The sequence below is a fragment of the Syngnathus floridae genome, chromosome 5 (assembly GCF_059516105.1).
Source record: "Syngnathus floridae isolate MCC-2025c chromosome 5, RoL_Sflo_1.0, whole genome shotgun sequence".
Taxonomy (NCBI): Eukaryota; Metazoa; Chordata; class Actinopteri; order Syngnathiformes; family Syngnathidae; genus Syngnathus; species Syngnathus floridae.
Window position 1 is genome coordinate 5,259,240 of NC_142417.1, and position 17,249 is coordinate 5,276,488.

Genomic DNA, 17,249 nt, shown 5'->3' on the forward strand with positions numbered 1-17,249 from the left:
ATGGTATTATCATTTATTTTAATTTTAATATATATATTTTCATGAAAATTAGATAAAATATTGATTTAAAATAAATAAAACAGTCATAAAAGGGTTGATATTATTTAGCATTTTGGAGAATATCACATAATGACATTAACCGTAAATCACGCGAGAAAACAATTCTATTTTTAAAATGGACTTTTGCACAATTCCCATACACTATGTATTTTTTATTCATTCATCTCATTTACGAGGGCTAAAGTTACATAAAAATATGTCCTGTAATGATAGAAGAAATATCCCCAATGATTTACTTATATATTTTCAAGAATATCTTAATAATGTTTCGAAAATATCCAGCTCAACGTGTCAAGCGTTTTCCCCCAAGTTTCTACTAATCCATGTCCACAATACCGGAAACGGATTTACCATTGGTTGTGACGTTTATTCCGGTTTGTGCTGCGCGCGGTAAATACGGCGAGTTGGAGTTGCGTCAAAGTTGCCGCCGTGGCGTCCCGCTGACGTTTTCTTTCCGTTCCACGATTACGTGATGGCCGCCACCGCGAAAAGACCGCTGCAATCCACAAATTTACCCTGGTGAGCGAGACGCGGCGTCGCCGAGCCAAATTAGCCAAAGTATCAAGGCTAACGTAGCGTAGCTTAGCTTCTCTTACCTTCGTAGTTCGGTAAATCCGCTTCCGTTTTCATCCTTGCCTACTTCCACCGCTTGATTCGAGTTTTCAGTTTATATTCTGTGCACGGTAGCAGAATTACTTTAAGCTTGATATTTTCCAGTGGACTTCGGCTACCCTCACCGCGGCTGCGGGAAACCAACACCAACAACGGATGTTTAAGTGTTTCTTGCCTGTAGTTGGCGCTACACTGCGCCCGATTGAAAAAAGAAAATTATTTCGAAGTTTAACTGTCATTGTGCTCACTGAAATTGTAGTTGATGAATAATTACGTGATTTATTAACGTATTAATGTACAAATCCATGAATCTGGAGCCTTTCACTTTTAACTATTCTCCCACTTCTTCCTCCGTGTTTTTTAAGCAAACAACTGCTTTTACAACAATTAACATTTTTGCTCATTTTCCAACCAAATTAGGAGCTGCGTTGTCATCGTTTTTGTATATGCTTTTCTGTTTGAAATAACGAATGAAAGGAAAGAAATCTGTTTATTTTTTCCCGAATGGTGGATTAAACTGGACAACATGGCTACTCCTTAGTTGCCGCCCTAATCCAAAGCAGCAATGAATCGCCACACGTATCAGGGAGTGCTGAAGAGCGCATCCTCGCACATGCGCTTGTTTATTGAACCGCTTGCACTCCAGGGTGGAAAAATATCGACCGCAGAAACTGGATGACCTGATCTCCCACAAGGACATTCTCAGCACCAGTAAGTCGAAAGCCACGGGTGAGCGGCGAGATGAAAAGTGACGTGGTCAGATAACACGCAGGCATTTTTATTTTATTTTCTCCCACATGGATTTGCAGTCCAGAAGTTCATCAACGAAGACCGACTGCCACATCTGCTGTTGTACGGGCCGCCCGGGACCGGCAAGACATCCACTATCTTGGCCTGCGCCAAGCAGCTATACAAGGGCAAGGAGTTCAACTCCATGGTTCTGGAGGTACGTCCCCTCGGCCCGTTCGGAGGCGCTGGGCTGCGTTCTGACCGAAGCTGGCGTTGCAGCTCAATGCGTCGGACGACCGAGGCATCGACGTGGTGCGAGGGCCCGTCCTGAGCTTCGCCAGCACCAGAACCATCTTCAAGTAAGATGCGTCTCGCAAGTGGCACGCCGGCTTCTTTCCCCGTGGCGACGAGGAATCATCTTTCATCATTCGTCCTCACTCCCGGCGCGCTCTCGAGCAGGGAGCGGGCGAGCGAGCGGCTCTTGACGGCTTCCCGTATGCTTCCCATGCCCGTTCAGGAAAGGGTTCAAATTGGTGATCCTGGACGAGGCCGACGCCATGACGCAGGATGCCCAGAACGCCTTGCGGCGTGGTGAGCCTCGTGCCGGCCAAAGGCGTCCCTCTCGATGAGCGCTTCTCACGTGTTGCCGTCCCCCACGCCAGTAATGGAGAAGTACACGGAGAACGCCCGCTTCTGCCTGATCTGCAACTACCTGTCTAAAATCATCCCGGCGTTGCAGTCTCGCTGCACGCGCTTCCGCTTCGGACCGCTATCGCCCGAGCAGATGATCCCCAGGCTGCAGCACGTCATCCAGCAGGAGAGGTCGGTGGCCGCCGGCCCAAACACCAAAAAACACTTTGACCTCGGGAGTGAGTGGGTCAGCACGCTGAGTTTGTGATGGCCTCCACGCGGATTGGAGGAGAGGCTCTGAAGAGGCAACTTTAGCGACAAGCGCGAGTTTACGACAGCCTTCTTCTTTGTGTCCAGTGTGGACGTCACTCCGGATGGAATGAAGGCGCTGGTGGCCCTGTCGTCGGGCGACATGCGGCGATGCCTCAACATCCTACAGGTGCCGCCCTACGTCTTTTCCTCCCGGCGGCCATGTGATGCTTTTGCTTGACACGCCCGCCTTTGCAGAGCACGAGCATGGCATACAGCCGCATCAGCGAGGACACGGCCTACGCCTGCACGGGACAGCCGCTGCGCTCCGACATCGCTAACATCCTGGACTGGTCACTCAACAAAGACTTTGGCAGCGCCTATAAGCGTAAGTCCCAACGTTGACACTGGCGCATTCGGATCCGACCGGACAAACGGATCTGAGGAAGGCTGAAAAACTCTTTGGGCAGCCGGTCAAAAAGTCAATTTACAGAAAGCGCTTATGGTGGGTCACCGCCTCCCCATCATTTGTCTTTTGCACGTCCGCCAGAGATCCTGGAGTTGAAGACGCTGAAAGGTTTAGCGCTGCAGGACATCCTCACGCGGGTCCACCTGCTCATCCACAGAGGTAGGTACATTTTGAGCCAACGCCAACTGTGAGCTGCGCTGGTTCATCCTGAGCTGCATTCCAAATGAGCGCTGTTGTTGTGTTTTCTTTTCTCGGTTTGCCAATGGTTTAAAAAGTGGACTTACCGCCCTCGGTGCGCATGAACCTTCTCATCAAGCTGGCGGACGTGGAGTAAGTGCGCGTGCGCGACGTGGCCAAAAGGCAAAGCCGGCCCGCGCTGACCCGCCGCCCGCTCTGGTTTTTAGGCACCGGCTGGCATCGGGCACCAGTGAGAAGATCCAGCTAAGCTCCATGGTGGCAGCATTCCAGGTGGCGCGCGACCTGCTGCTTAGCGAGGCCCAGTGACGCTCAATTGTGAGTGCTGCGGACGCAGTCTTTCCTCAAACAATTTCTTGACTAAACTAAACGCGGAGAAGAAAACAAAAACACTTCATTGCAGCATTGTTTTTGGATCAGTTACAACATAAAACAATTTCAAAAATAATCATTTGTTTTCCACATATGTACTCAGTTTGATCTTTTTCAAATAAAACTTTTTTTGTATTACAAAAAATAGCAAGGCTTTTGACACGTTACTCTCTAAAGCTCAACTTTAATTCAGAAATGAGAAATATTACAAAATTGTGACACGTTTCTCTGATGCCTTTTGTGTGCAACCATAACAAGACAAATGTGACCAAAGTGGGAGTTTTAGTCTTTTTATGAACATGGCGGTGATGCATGACAGCCAAAACGGACCATCAAATAAATTTACGGCAGCGTTGACCGCCAGAAGACAAATGACCCTGCTCGTCGGTTTGCATGTCTGGATGCCGTACCTCTCCGTCGTCTGGTTGCCTCATCCGCTGATCGTGATGTTGCTTCCCACCTGGAGACCTCATCATTTCGACTAGGAAGCCCTTGCCCTGCATCACACACGGGAGATGACCAACCGGCAAAAGCACGCCAGGCCCTGCGTTGCGACTGGGAGTTCCACGCGTTTGACACTTTGGAGAACCAAGGAAAAATATGGAACAATTATTAAACTACCCCAAACTCCCCTGCCCTAGTACCGAGCATAGTTGTGGGTGGTGCCCTTGTAGCCCCCCTCTAGCTCCGCCAGTGGCCGAGGAAAATGCCAAAACGGGGGTCGACGTTAATATAGTTCCAAATATGACCGACAGATAGCAGCATTGCCTTTGAACCTGCTTATCGCCTTCCCGCTTGTTGCACGAACGCGCACGCGAGTCTTGCATCTTTTCACCACACATGACACAAAGGAGTGACAGTGTGGTATGAAGACTTATTCAGATACAATGTCCTTTTAATTATGTTTTTCTAGGCGACAAATGCAACTTTGGGTTGTCCGCTGCGTGCGCGCGGATTTGTGTGCGTGTGACTGCGTGCGCGCACGCTCAATCGACCTGAGGCTTTGCGTTTCCCGCCGTCATCATCCAATCAGGAAGTCCGACCACAACTGAGACAGTTTCTCTCCCAAAACTAGAACTAAATCTCCATGTCTCTTTTTGTGTGAGCGTGTGCGTGTGTGTGTTTTAGCTCCGAGCACGACGATTGCGCCCCCTCTCCCACACCACCACCTAAAAATAGGTGAGCAGCCGAGGGGAAGGAGGGCAACGAATGGGGGTGTGTGCGTGATTGACACGTCCTACTGGCGGATTAGCCGCTAGCTCATGCTAGCGCAAAGTCACTTGGGAGTCTTTCAATCGACGACGTCACTGCACTCGGTCGGAGGCGGCGGCAACTTCGTAGCTGTCGACTCTGCTTCGGATGAGTCGCATCACGTTTGGATGATTGGTCAGCACGCAGCTTGCCTTCCAGTCGGCTGACAGACGACTGCCGTGGCTGTGGCTGCGGTTCGCTCGGGTTAGGTCACCTGCTCCGCGTCCACGGCCGCTTTCTTGGGACAAGGATGCGTCGCTCGCTCGGTGGTCTTCGCCGGTGCCGCTGGTGAGTTCGACACACGGGCGGAATGTGACAGCAGGTGGGGAGGAGGATTTCGTCAGTGTTACGCAATGTGGGTCAGCGTGACAAGTGCGTGGACTACCGTGGAAGGTTTTACTATCAACGCCGCCGCTGCCCCCCCCCCCCCCCCAACCCCATTCAAATTTTTGCCTTTGATCTAAATTACCCCTATTTTGTGCGTTCATTAATTCCAGTATATTTATTTTTTACCATTTATCTGCCATTCAATCGAATTTGTCGACTGACGCGCTGCATTCAAAGTAAACACGATTGTTGTAAAAAGCTGGAAAATGACGTCACCCCCCCATGGCTCACGCACGCGCCAACAGACGCTTCGCCGTCTGTCGCTCGTGCGCGGTACAAGCGTATCAGACCGTGCGCGCGCGCGATCCCGTTGCTTTTGTCCTGGTTGATGTTGAAAAATGCGCGCCCGTGAGGATTCGTTATACGTCGGACGTCACGCGGTTTACGTTAACTCGTCGTACCAAGAAAACACCTTTTGCCGCCATTCTCATGCAGTCATTGTGTCAAGGCCCAAGTGATCTGTGTATGTTTGTAAAATGTGAATTTGTGTTCTTCATATTTGTTCTCTTCACTGAGTGCAGTTTGCACAGATTGATGTTTTTTCCTAACACCGTTTTTCGGTTATTGTTCGTGTCAGCTGCTCGGTCATCTGTTTGGGAAAACGATTGGATGTTTGGGGAATGTGAATCCATGTTCCTCATCCAGCTGAGCGACGTTACGTCACAGTTTGTCAGTCGTTCTGCTCATTATTGGGTAGTCGTGGCGTCACTGTCCTAAGCAGCACGAAGGATTGGTCTGCATGCCTGCGGGCCGTCTCTTGTATGGCGTGTACATAATTTAGAGCGCCGGCATGCATTTGAAGACAAGGACGAGATGACTCGGTGGCGGTTTCCTCTTTGGGCTTCTGCTTTTTTCCACTTGGGCGACCCAGATGACCCCCCCCCCCCCCCCCCCCCCAAATAAAATTGCTTCCAAACGCCCGTAATACCTTCCTACTTTTTACGCAGAGAGCCGGTGGAGGTAGCACATCGGTTGTTTAGATCGGCTCGGGTTCCTAACACTTTTGATGACGTCACGCCCTTTTTTTTTGTCGCGCCTCCTCAGTTCACAGTTGACCTCATTTTTCCTACCGCGCTGTCAGTAGCTGTTGCTAAAGATAATCCGCAATGTTAAGTCGTACGAGTCCCGTCTGCTTGGCGGGTTAGCGCTAATTAGCATACTTTTAGCCACTGGCGCCCGGCGTGGTCGTTGTTTTAGTGTCCCGGGTTGGCTGTAAGAATGTGTTGAGGGCTGGTGGATTTACCAACCAACATCAAGTGTTTTGGAAATAATATGAAGATATTTTATGGCTATACTGTCGTAGCTCCATGTAACGTAGCTAGCAGCACGCTAAGAAAAAAACTAACTAACCAATGGATGGATTACTATAACAAACTAGTGGACAGTCCGATGGACTGAGCAATGAAGAAATAAACAACTGATGAACTCTTGTTGGCACTAGATGTAACCGACTAACTAGGATAAGGACAGATGGAGCGACTCATGAACAAGGTTAGAAAAGAACTAAGTCAATGGCAGACGGACTGGTCGACTGTCCGGCTAACTGACTGAAAAGTCAGCCGGCAAGTGGATGGACAGATGGATGGACTGACTAATTGACTACCCACTAACCTGACTGGCGCTAACTGAGGCTTGCTGACTAACTCGCTGATGAGCAAATGGACCACCAAGTGCCTAAATAAGGAAGAGTGAGGAAGCTGAGAAGGAGGAAGCCAAGGGTCCCAGAGGTTCCTGCCAGTGTCGGTTTGTGTTTGAAATGATTCACGGGCACGCTCTTTATTTTTTATACATCTAGACCACGTGTGTGTGTGAGTGCATGCGTGCGTGTGCACAGGCAGATATTTTTATCCTGCTCATAGTTTAATCTGCAGCCACACTCTCATCAAGCCCCCAAAAAAATAGTCCATTCTGAGATGTGCTTTGCAATTCTAAGTGCGGAGTCTATTTTGATTCTTCCTTGTTTCAGGAGTAAGAAAGATCTCGTCTGCGAGGAGCATTGGCGTCAAATCTGCTTCGGCTTTTAAGTGAGGGCAGAAGGAGCGACCAAAGGCACATCTGGCGACCGCTCCATTCACACTCAGGTAGACAATGCAACACAACGTACCCGCTTGGTGGTGAGAAGCAAAAATGCTAGCTCCCTTGGTGTTCTTCCGTAGTGCTTGATTCTCACGAGGGTCGCGCGAGCCTATATTGGCTGATCACTCCCGTCATGATGGCATGCCTTCGGTTCACTTGAATCTATCGAGCAGCAATCGTGTCAATAAGGCCGCAATTGCTTCGTACTTGCGCCATTTTGTTCAACATTTATTTTGGCTGTAATTGCACAATTGGCCGGCCACTAGATGGTGTCACAGTAGAGGGAGAATGGAAAGCAAGTAGTATTGGCCGCCTCTAGTGTCCCGCTTTTGAGGGACGGCGGCTCAAAGTGGACGCTTTGCAATGTGCATCTTCGGCCGGGATTCCTTTGTGATCAATGTTGAAAGCTGAGTTGAGAAGTAAAAGAAGAGACATCCAAATGGCTCATTGAAAGGGTTCATTATGAAGGTTGACTTTCATCTTTGGTTGAAAATGTCTTAATGCTGACCTTAACCCTAACCCTTGCTCTGTATTCGGTATCGGCGCTTCTTGAATGTCTTTTTGATTGAGGACACACCTGGCAATCCCGCCCGTGGCGAAGGGAAGGGCTTTCAGCTTGGTGACCTTTTGGTTTTTGCTCGGCAGCCTTTGGCGGTGCGGCTGGCCAATGCCAGGCCGACGGCTGGCGTCGACGAGAGCAGCGCCCCCTAGCCATGCCGTCGTCGGCGCGCAAAGGGGCGCCCAAGGACCCCGAGCTGGCCCAGCTCTTCTTCAAAGACGACCCCGAGGATGTCTTCTGCGACCTGCACGAGATCGGACATGGCAGCTTCGGGGCCGTCTACTTTGTAAGTCAAGACTTTTAGGACGAGAAGAAAAAAACAAGCCCTTCCAGGTCTTGGAAAAAGTCCCAAGAGCCCACGCCTGACGTGGAAGTTGTTGTCATCGGCCATTTTTTAGGCTAAGGCTTGAGACGACTCCCTGCGACGTTAGCAACGTTAGCGTCGTTGCCCAAGTCAGACAAAGATTTTTTTGGGCACCAAAATGAATGTGTCTGCTCTGCTCTCATTGTCTTGTCATTTTCGTTCAGGCCCGCAACTCGTATTCCAACGAGGTGGTGGCCATCAAGAAGATGTCCTACCACGGCAAGCAGACCACTGAAGTAAGACACGCACACACACACGGCAATACGCTCCCAAGAAAAAGTCAGCATTGCGCAAGCTCCGAGTGTGAATTTCTCGGGCAGAAGTGGCAGGACATCATCAAGGAGGTGAAATTTCTGGGCCAGCTGCGCCACCCCAACACCATCGAGTACAAAGGTTGCTACCTGAGAGACAACACCGCCTGGGTGAGTATTTCCTTCAACGTGTCCGGACGGCGCCCCCTGCCGTTTGCTCGGTGGTTCAAATGCCTGAGCTCATCTTTCTTGTGCGTTTGAAAAGCTGGTGATGGAGTACTGCCTGGGATCAGCTTCGGATTTACTCGAGGGTACGTTTGCTCCCCGGAGGATCTTCTGCATTCAAATTTGTGTACGAGAAGGTTGTCATTTTTTTTTTCTTTGCTTGGGTCTATCGAAGTTCACAAGAAGCCACTGCAAGAGGCGGAAATTGCCGCCATCTCCCACGGTGCCTTGCTGGGACTGGCTTACTTGCATTGCCACGACATGATTCACAGGTGAGCATCGTAAGTCCGTCTCGTCAACACCGAGCAGAAGCCAGCGGGGTGACCTCGAGCGACCTCGAGCGACCTCGGCACGATAAAACGCAAGGGCGGAATGGGTACGCCGTCTGGAGCCAGAGGGGGGTAAAAACAGCAATTATATTTGAAGGAAAAAGGAACAGTTTTGAGGGATTTTAAATCAAATGCTTTGAATACATTGAAAAAGCAGAACCCCTGTCAAATGGAAAACATCCCTCCAAATTCAGACCACGTTCTTTTATTTTCCTGGGGGAAAAAAAAGAGCAAAAAAGTCTTTTCCACAGCTCAGTGGAGTGTTTTTTAGTGAACGTAAGATGCAATGTCCCTGTTTTATTCGAAGCCTTTTTGTTCAGCTGCAAAGCTCAGTGTTGTTTGTCAACACTGGTATTTTTGTGCCTCTTCAGAGACGTGAAGGCGGGGAACATCCTGCTGACGGAGCTAGGCCAGGTCAAGCTGGCCGACTTTGGCTCCGCCTCCATCGCCTCACCCGCCAACTCCTTTGTGGGGACGCCTTACTGGTGAGATTTTGAATGAGGGCTCCGAGTTGGGCTTTCACTTTTCAATTTGGCCGGGCCTCATTGTTTGTATTATTCATACTTAGTTTGTGTTCTCCCCGGGCCACTGCAAAAACACGCGTGGACGTGGAAAGGCCATTGGAGACATTTGCTTGCGGCATGAGGGAAACCTTTGGAGTGCATAATGACGTGTTTGTTGTGCGTGTGGTCAGGATGGCCCCCGAAGTGATCCTGGCCATGGACGAGGGCCAGTACGAAGGAAAAGTGGACATCTGGTCCCTGGGGATCACCTGCATCGAATTAGGTAGCTGTGCCAAGCCAAAGGTGACTTGGGTCCGTGGGGCCTTTGACTGACTTTTGTCTGGCGTGTGTGCTTCCAGCCGAGCGCAAGCCGCCGCTGTTCAACATGAACGCCATGAGTGCCTTATATCACATCGCGCAGAACGACTCGCCCACCTTGCAAGCCAACGAGTGGTAAGGCGCCAGCGTGCTCCCCCTACATTAGCCTAGCCTAGCCCAGCCCAACATGCCAGGCAACACTTGACACCGCCGCACAATACGCACACTGCAATACGACGAGGTTGGAACTATACTTTTGTCATTAGTCCATTTGTTTTTAAAATGCAGCTTCTTTGAAAAATGAAATTCGTCTTTGGAGCAGATGTGCTCGTTTTCAATCAATTGAATTGAATTGGAAACTTTGCATATGATTGGAGTAAATGCACAAGTCCACAAGGGCATCCATCTGTGCAGGTCTGACCTTTTCCGAAGCTTTGTGGACTACTGCCTTCTGAAAATTCCTCAGGAGCGACCCTCGTCGGGGGAGCTGCTGCGAGTGAGTGGCCGCCGCAACGCCGGTATTTGAAGCCGTTTTCCAAACTACCCGTGTTGGAAATGTGTTTGTTCGAATGAAGTCCATTTGATATCAAAGCGCCACCAGCGCTCCTTTTTGCAGCGCAAGGGAACGAGGACTCTTTTCTGCGCATCTCACAAAGCGCCCTCTTAAAAGCATTTTTCTCGTCCCAGCATGACTTTGTGCGACGGGAGCGGTCGCCGAGGATCCTGCTGGACCTGATCCAGAGGACCAAAGATGCTGTGCGCGAGTTGGACCACCTGCAGTACCGCAAGATGAAGAAGATCCTCTACCAGGAGAAGCACAACGGGCCCACGGGGGAGAGCCAGGAGGACGAGGAGGTGGGAGCAGACACATTCAGACGGCCGTGCGCAGAAGTGACTTTGTGGACGTGACATGGCAGGACAGCGAGGCGGCCAGTCGCGAGATGAACAGCTTGGGCAGCGACCACTCGGTAGCCAGCACGTCGGTCAGCACGGGCAGCCCGAGCGGCAGCGTCAACAGCCTGCAGGAGCATCTGGACGACATGAGCCTGATGATGCACCCGCACGACTACGGGGGCACCCTGGAGTCCCCGGCGCCTGCCGACGAGGTATTACCGCCACAACGGGCCTCCCGGACTATCATCTGGGACGGGTTGCAGGGACTGCTCAGTGGATAAGCCAAAAGTCAGTGTGCTGGCTTGCTGAAGGGAAAATAAACAAACGTGTGTGTGTGTTTTTCAGGAGCAGCATTACAAATGGGATGACAGCATGCACCCAAAGAGCAGCCAGGCCCAAAGCTACAAGAACCAGGCCCGCTTTGCCACCATCAAGTCAGCATCTTTGGTGAGCCCCCGCGCCTGCCAAGCTTGTTCAGTCGCATCGCAAAAAGCAGACCTGCCTGCGCGTGTGACTCATGGAAAGCCAGAACATCTGCGGCCGCAGCTTTTGAGTGAGTTTTGCGCCTCAGCGGGCTGTGCGGGCTGCAACTCGATGGACTTGTGAGCTGCTGTGTATACACTCACTCCAAGCGAGTCGCTTGGCTGCGTTCTCGGCTGCTCGCTTGGCTCCATGTCACATGCGGACAGGGCTGAATGAAAAACACGGCCAATGTCTCCAAGCCAGTTGGTTATCTGAGGACGCATCGTTTGCTATTTGGCAAATATTTGACGGACGGCTGCATTCCATGAGCAGCGACGGCAATACCAAACGGGGCTGCGTGAGATGTTTGGTGGGCATGATCATGTAAATTGCATCGACCCACATGCATGTCTTTAGCTCTCAGCGATTTTCTTGCAGCAGGAGCAGCCTAAATGAGCTGCGTGGTGGGCATTCTCCTTCCACTTCTTTTCTTTCTCGCTAGGTCTCTCGCTCGTCTGTTGTCATGGAAACAAGTGGTAGCCAGTTGTAGTAAGTCGTCTGGCTTTCACGTGGGTTCTTGCAACTCGCTGTCAACCGCTGGGCGCGTGCGTGCGTGACAAAGAGGGCGAGAGAGAGAGAGGGAGAGAGAGACCGAGCGCGTTTGTGTGCAAGTGTTTGCGGTGTGTGAGTTTGCTGACATGAGCGTGCCCGGGTGTCCTTGACAAATGTTTCGAACGGACACGCGCCCGCTCGCACGTCAGCTCATTTGCTCCTGTGTGCCAGCGTGCTGGCTCGGTGTTCGATGACATCATCTTTTTCCCGCGGCCCCTGGCAGGAAGACAAAGAGTTCGGCCGTGGGCAGATTGTGGAGCCGCACTCGTCATCGATGCCGGTTCAGGCGATGGTCCTCCGGCGGGATTTTTGCGCGCCCTCCGTGGGTAGGAGGCGAAGGTTGCGAGAGTGGGGGAGGCGCAGAGGTTATTATGGGTCAAAGCAAAGCTCGTTTGTCAAACGACGAAGCGACGAAGCCGGCTGTCATTTACAAATGCACAAGTTTGCAGGCATCCTGCGTGCCCCACCCCCCACTTCTTGCTCTTGCAGTTGAGCCGACCGCCACTTTTTAAAATGACAAGGTTGTCTTATACTCGTCCAGTGCGCCAGTCAATAGTCTCCTTGTCACCAAATTAAGTCATTTGGAGCGAGAGTGTGCGTCCTTGGCCAAATTTGATCAAAACGGCGCCTTTGCAATTTCATTCTTTTAGCACTCAATCCATCTGTTGCTGGCAATTCCCCTCACGAACGTGCCACCACCTGACCCGCCCCCCTCCAAGGTCCGGTCAATGAGGTATTCATGTGAGCCACCTGCCGCCCGCCCGCCGCTCAAAGAGCCGCTCTGTGCCGGCCTTGGCCTTTGGGTTTGTATCCAACCGTGGAGGAGGGGGGTTCCTTTCGGAGACCCAAGCTCCTGCAGACGCGCTGGGGCCAGACGATGACGCCCGGGCCAGCGTCCCGGATGCCGCCGCGCTCGGCCGCGCTCGCTGCCATGTTGTGTCCGAGGCGTTTGGCCGGGAACTACCGGAAGATGGACACGCAGCGACCCTTCTGCCTTCAGGTTGGTCCACTTGACGATCCTTGGCGAGCGTGACCCGCAGTGATTGAATTGTTCCGACGTCAAAGGTCGGGCTTTTGAATGACGTGAGGAATCTGGAAGGTGGAGTCAAAGATGGAAAAGGTGCAGATTGGAATGATTTGAATCGGTCAAGAAGCGGGTAAAAGAGGTCAATGTTGAAAATATTTGCATTTGTGAGTCTTGGCATGTAAAGCGTGAAAAACAAAATTAGTGCACAGAACTGCTGAGCTGAAAAAACTCAATGTTGCACTGTTTTGTGTGCTTCTTTGCCGTTTGACCAATCTTTTGAGATTGAGATCTGTTGAGAAATGTGGAAGCGGCGGAATCTCAAGACAATACAATATGGTGAGCCTAAAAGCAGACCGACCGTACTTGCCTCGGTAGTTGTGGGAGAGCAAAACGTTCTTGCTCTTGCTGTTTTGGTTCTGGTGGAGAGGCCGCCTCTTGGATTGCAGCCCCTACTGTCGCTGCGTGGTGTGTGTGTGGGGGGGTGCTTAGTGTTAAGGCTTCACAACAGCGTTTGGTCCAATCCTGCTAAAGTGACAGAACAGCAACATTCTGGCTTGCGTCTGAGTCAAATGTTGCACTCTCGGCTCTCAGGTGACCAAGCAGATCCACGAGCGCGAGCAGGAGGGCGAGCTGCGCGATCAGATGTCGGGCTACAAGCGGATGCGGAGACAACACCAGAAGCAGCTGATTGCTCTGGAGAACAAACTCAAGGCCGAGATGGACGAGCATCGCCTCAGGCTGCATAAGGAGGTCGAGACGCAGGCCAACAACGCCTACGTGGAGTTGGAGAAGCTGGCTAAGCGGCAGGCCGTGCACGCCGACAAGGAGGTGAGCGGCGGTGGGAGTGGGGCTCGGGACCAGGGGAACAAATACGCACGCAAACACGTGTCAACAGCTAGCAAACAGTAGCTGCGTGCGCGCAGGCGCATGACGAGCTAGCAAACACTAGCTAACGTGTCATCGTGCTCTCCGGCGCAGGCCAAGGTGGCTCTGGCCGAGGAGAAGAAGTTCCAGCAGCAGATGGTGGCGCAGCAGAAAAAGGAGCTCAGCACATTCCTGGACACGCAGAGGAAACAATACAAGCTCTGCAAAGAGAAGATCAAGGAGGTAAGAAAGCTGCTACCGCCACATGTCGCACAAGAGACTTTCACACGACATGGGTTGTATGTGGACAAAATCGACGTGTGAAAGCACGCCACGACCTTTGAGACTTGCCAGACGTCAAAGACAGCGAGCGACGGTTCACCATGTGGTTGTTTGGCGCGGCAGGAGATGAGCGAGGACGCCAGCACGCCCAAGAAGGAGAAGCAGGAGCGTCTGTCCAAGCACAAGGAGAACATGCAGCACTCGCAGGCCGAGGAAGAGGCCGAGCTGCTGGCCCGACAGCGCCTGCGCCTGGAGCGCCACGCCCGTGCCTTCAAGCGCAACGCTATGCTCGCCCGCCACCGCCTGGAGCAGGAGCACATACGGGAGGTGCAAAGTTTTGCCCCCACCCCCACTCCACCCTTGCCGCCGTTGGGTAAAAGGCGCCATTTGGGATTTGCAGGAGCTGAACAAGAAGGAGAGCCAGAAGGAGCTGGAGCACGCCACGCTGATCCGCCACGACGAGTCCACGCGGGAGCTGGAAGGCCGGCAGCTGCGCTGCCTCCAGAAACTGCGCGAGGACCTGATCCGGCTGCAGCACCAGACTGAGCTGGACAACCAGATGGAGTACAACGGCCGGCGGCAGAGGGAGCTCCGCCGCAAGCATGTCATGCAGCTGCGGCAGCAGCCCAAGAACATCAAGGTGGGTGCCGCTTCTGGTTTCTTTCCTGTCGCCCGAGCTCTTTTGGCTGGGCCTCACCGATTTAAAGCCAAAGACTGGCTCCACGCAAATGTGGCTTTTCTCATACTCCTCCCGGATGAAAGGTGGCTTCCTGGTTGCTCCGTTGTGTTGACCTTTGATTTGCATAGCCCCGCCCTTTAGGCTCCTCTTGATGAGGGTTGAATGGTGACTTGTTGTGCTGCGGGTGCCCGCGTGCAGTCGCTGGAGCTGGCCATCAAGAAGCAGTTCCAGGACACGTGCAAGGTGCAGAGCAAGCAGTACAAGGCGCTGCGCCACCACCAGACGGAGGTGACGCCCAAGGGCGAGCACAAGGCCGTGCTCAAGGCCCTCAAGGACGAGCACACGCGCAAGCTGGCCATCCTCGCCCAGCGCTACGAGCACAGCATCAACTGCATGATGGCCTCGCAGGCGGTGCGTACCTGCACGTCGTCACCTCGAAACCAAGCGAGCACCCTGAGCGAGCACCCCGAGCGAGCACCCTGAGCAAACACCCCGAGCGAGCGAGCGAGCACGCACCCCGAGCGAGCACCCTGAGCGAGCACCCTCTCACATTGACAGCGCCGACAAAGCGCCAACACGCGCTCTAGGCTCCTACTTTGGCAGGGCTCCGAGGTCAAAGCAGATTTGGCCACAATTTGCTTAGAGAGAGCCACGGTCAGCTCGGCACTGATCGGTGAAGACGGACGGACGGGCTGCTGTCAAATGCCAGTGAAAGGATGTGGCTCGCCCGTTCCTCCAAAGAGCAGCCTATATTCAAATATTACACGCTTGACATTGGTGGCCCGTCGATGTGTGGATCTTTACTTCTTGCTTCCTTTCCCCAAATTGTGTTTCCTCCCCCGTGCACGTCCGTCCGTCTGTCCGTCCCTTTGGGAGACCTGACGCTGGGATCTTGTCTCACGCTTGCGCTCAGCTGCGGCTGGACGAGTCCCAGGAGGCAGAGTGCCAGGCGCTCCAGCAGCAGCTGCAGCAGGAGCTGGAGCTGCTCAACGCCTACCAGAGCAAGATCAAGACTCGGACGGACGCACAGCACCAGCGCGAGCGACACAAGCTGCAGCAGAAAGTGTCACTACGACGCGCCCACCTCGAGCAAAAGGTATCACGTCACGGGGCTTCGTTTTTGTGCCTCTTTGTCCTGATGTGTGTACGCAGTTGTGAATTTGTCTGCGACCTCATGGCGATGACGTCATGCGTGCAGACAACAAAGGAGGCGGGTGGGCGGCCGGATGGCGTTGTAGCGTCGCCTGTCGCCCTCTGCTGGACGCGCGTGGACGTGGCGCACCACTACATGACGTCATACTTGCGCCCTCGTCTCGCGGGCGTGTACGTGTTATGCGCGTTCTACTGTCCCGTGCGTGGATTTGTCACGAACGCACACGGGGACTAAGGAATGTAATGACTATTTTTGGGGGGGGGGGGGCTAAAAGTAAAATGACAGTAATTCCCCCCACCTCTTGTTTCTCTTGTATTGCTTTCACTGACAAGTCGTCGCTAAAGCGCTATTTTAAATGTACAATTTAAACACTCGTTTTTGCTACTCTTTTTTGAAAAAGACGCTCTTCAAGTACGATCACTCACGGTTTTTGTCGCTAATTAAGCCAACAAGTTCGAATGTAGTTGGCAAAGCGAGTGCAGTCTTGGGTCACTCACCAGACCGTCTTTGAAAACTGCGCGCGCACACGCACGCAAGCGCAAAGCCACAGCTGTTACAATGGCGACCCCAAGTGGAGAAAAATATAACAGCTGCCTTGGGTTGTTGAACAAATAATTGGATGGCTAGAATAAAATGTGAAACGTATCTTGATTCTGCGACGCCATTGTTGTGGTGTTGTTGTTGCGGTCAGATGGAGGACGAGTTGCTGTCTGTGCAGAAGGATCGCACGGAGCGCGTCAAGCATCTGCTCGAGCGCGAGGAGCGCGAGCTAGACGCCTTTGACGCCGAGAGCGCGCGCCTGGGCTTCGCCAACTTGGCCGCCGCGCTCGACTGGGCCAAAGACGACTACAGATGAGGCGCCTCTGACCGCGCCTCCTACCTTCCCTCCACTTCCCCCGCACCACCACCTCCTCTGCTCCTGCCACGCGAGCGAGCGCCACTCGGAGCCTTCGCTCCGCTCAGGTGACCCAGAACAGGAGGAGACGACAAAGAATAACCGTCATCGTAAGGTGAGGTTACGATTCTAGCAAAAAAGCGCTCGCTGACACACGTGAGCGCCGACTTTGTACCGAAAGATTTGCAGAGAGCTTTGACTTATTTTCATATTTCTATTTTAACTGCGATTTCACAGGCTAAAAAAACAAAACAAATGTTTTCCCTCCTCCCATAAAGTGTTCCAATTTTATTTGTTTCGACCACGATGAGGATAATTGCAAGCACTTTAATCCTGGCAACAAGCACGGAAGCATCGACAAGCTTTCCTTTCAATTTGTTTATCAAGTGCACGCGCGGCTTCTTGTCGTCGTCGATGGGGTCGGGGTTTTGCTCGCCTTGCGTCATGAACTCAAGCACAATTCAACTACCAAAACGGTTTCATTTCACCCCACACTACGAATTTACTCAATTGTTAAATCACTTTACTTGATTAAACCAAAACGCCCCCCCCCTTCCATGAAGTTGTAAATTCCTGCCAACTGTTCATGTCTTTCTTGAAACATGTTCACTGTTCTAGGTGAAAAATGAAAATGTTAACGTTGAAAAAAGTAAAACAATACAGTACTAACGTGTGCCCAGGTTTTTGATGTCTAAATGTTGTCTTCTGGTCATCAAGTTGTTACACTAAATTAAAAAACTATGCACATTAACTTTTAAAATGATTCAGATTGTGAAATGTCCAAAAATACTGATGTGGGTCA

General features: G+C 52.1%; 2 protein-coding genes across 6 annotated transcripts; both read left to right on the plus strand.

The window, feature by feature from the left end:
• The first annotated feature begins 395 nt into the window (after positions 1 to 395).
• On the plus strand, positions 396 to 3,463 carry rfc5 (replication factor C (activator 1) 5). Its single transcript, XM_088375991.1, has 11 exons — positions 396 to 579; positions 1,319 to 1,383; positions 1,482 to 1,618; positions 1,681 to 1,760; positions 1,919 to 1,992; positions 2,064 to 2,223; positions 2,389 to 2,470; positions 2,539 to 2,668; positions 2,831 to 2,908; positions 3,025 to 3,079; positions 3,154 to 3,463. Exons 1-11 carry the CDS (start codon positions 533 to 535, stop codon positions 3,251 to 3,253), a joined length of 1,008 nt encoding a protein of 335 aa, XP_088232117.1. The 5' UTR covers positions 396 to 532; the 3' UTR covers positions 3,254 to 3,463.
• Positions 3,464 to 4,312: 849 nt separating this feature from the next.
• Positions 4,313 to 17,116, plus strand: taok3a (TAO kinase 3a). Of its 5 annotated transcripts, none has more exons than XM_088375980.1 (21): positions 4,315 to 4,855; positions 6,921 to 7,035; positions 7,676 to 7,875; positions 8,118 to 8,189; positions 8,274 to 8,375; positions 8,470 to 8,515; positions 8,605 to 8,701; positions 9,130 to 9,243; positions 9,453 to 9,544; positions 9,621 to 9,714; positions 9,994 to 10,075; positions 10,267 to 10,434; positions 10,497 to 10,685; positions 10,819 to 10,920; positions 13,166 to 13,402; positions 13,553 to 13,681; positions 13,844 to 14,047; positions 14,121 to 14,360; positions 14,598 to 14,810; positions 15,313 to 15,495; positions 15,598 to 15,801. In XM_088375980.1, the coding sequence occupies exons 3-21, from the start codon at positions 7,744 to 7,746 to the stop codon at positions 15,784 to 15,786; spliced, it is 2,685 nt and encodes an 894-aa protein (XP_088232106.1). In that variant the 5' UTR covers positions 4,315 to 4,855; positions 6,921 to 7,035; positions 7,676 to 7,743; the 3' UTR covers positions 15,787 to 15,801. The 5 variants fall into 5 exon arrangements, with proteins under 5 accessions (XP_088232110.1, XP_088232106.1, XP_088232109.1 ...); XM_088375983.1 differs by lacking the exon at positions 15,598 to 15,801 and adding an exon at positions 16,244 to 17,116 and having other exon boundaries at positions 4,319 to 4,855; XM_088375982.1 differs by lacking the exon at positions 4,315 to 4,855 and adding an exon at positions 5,285 to 5,417.
• Positions 17,117 to 17,249: the final 133 nt, after the last annotated feature.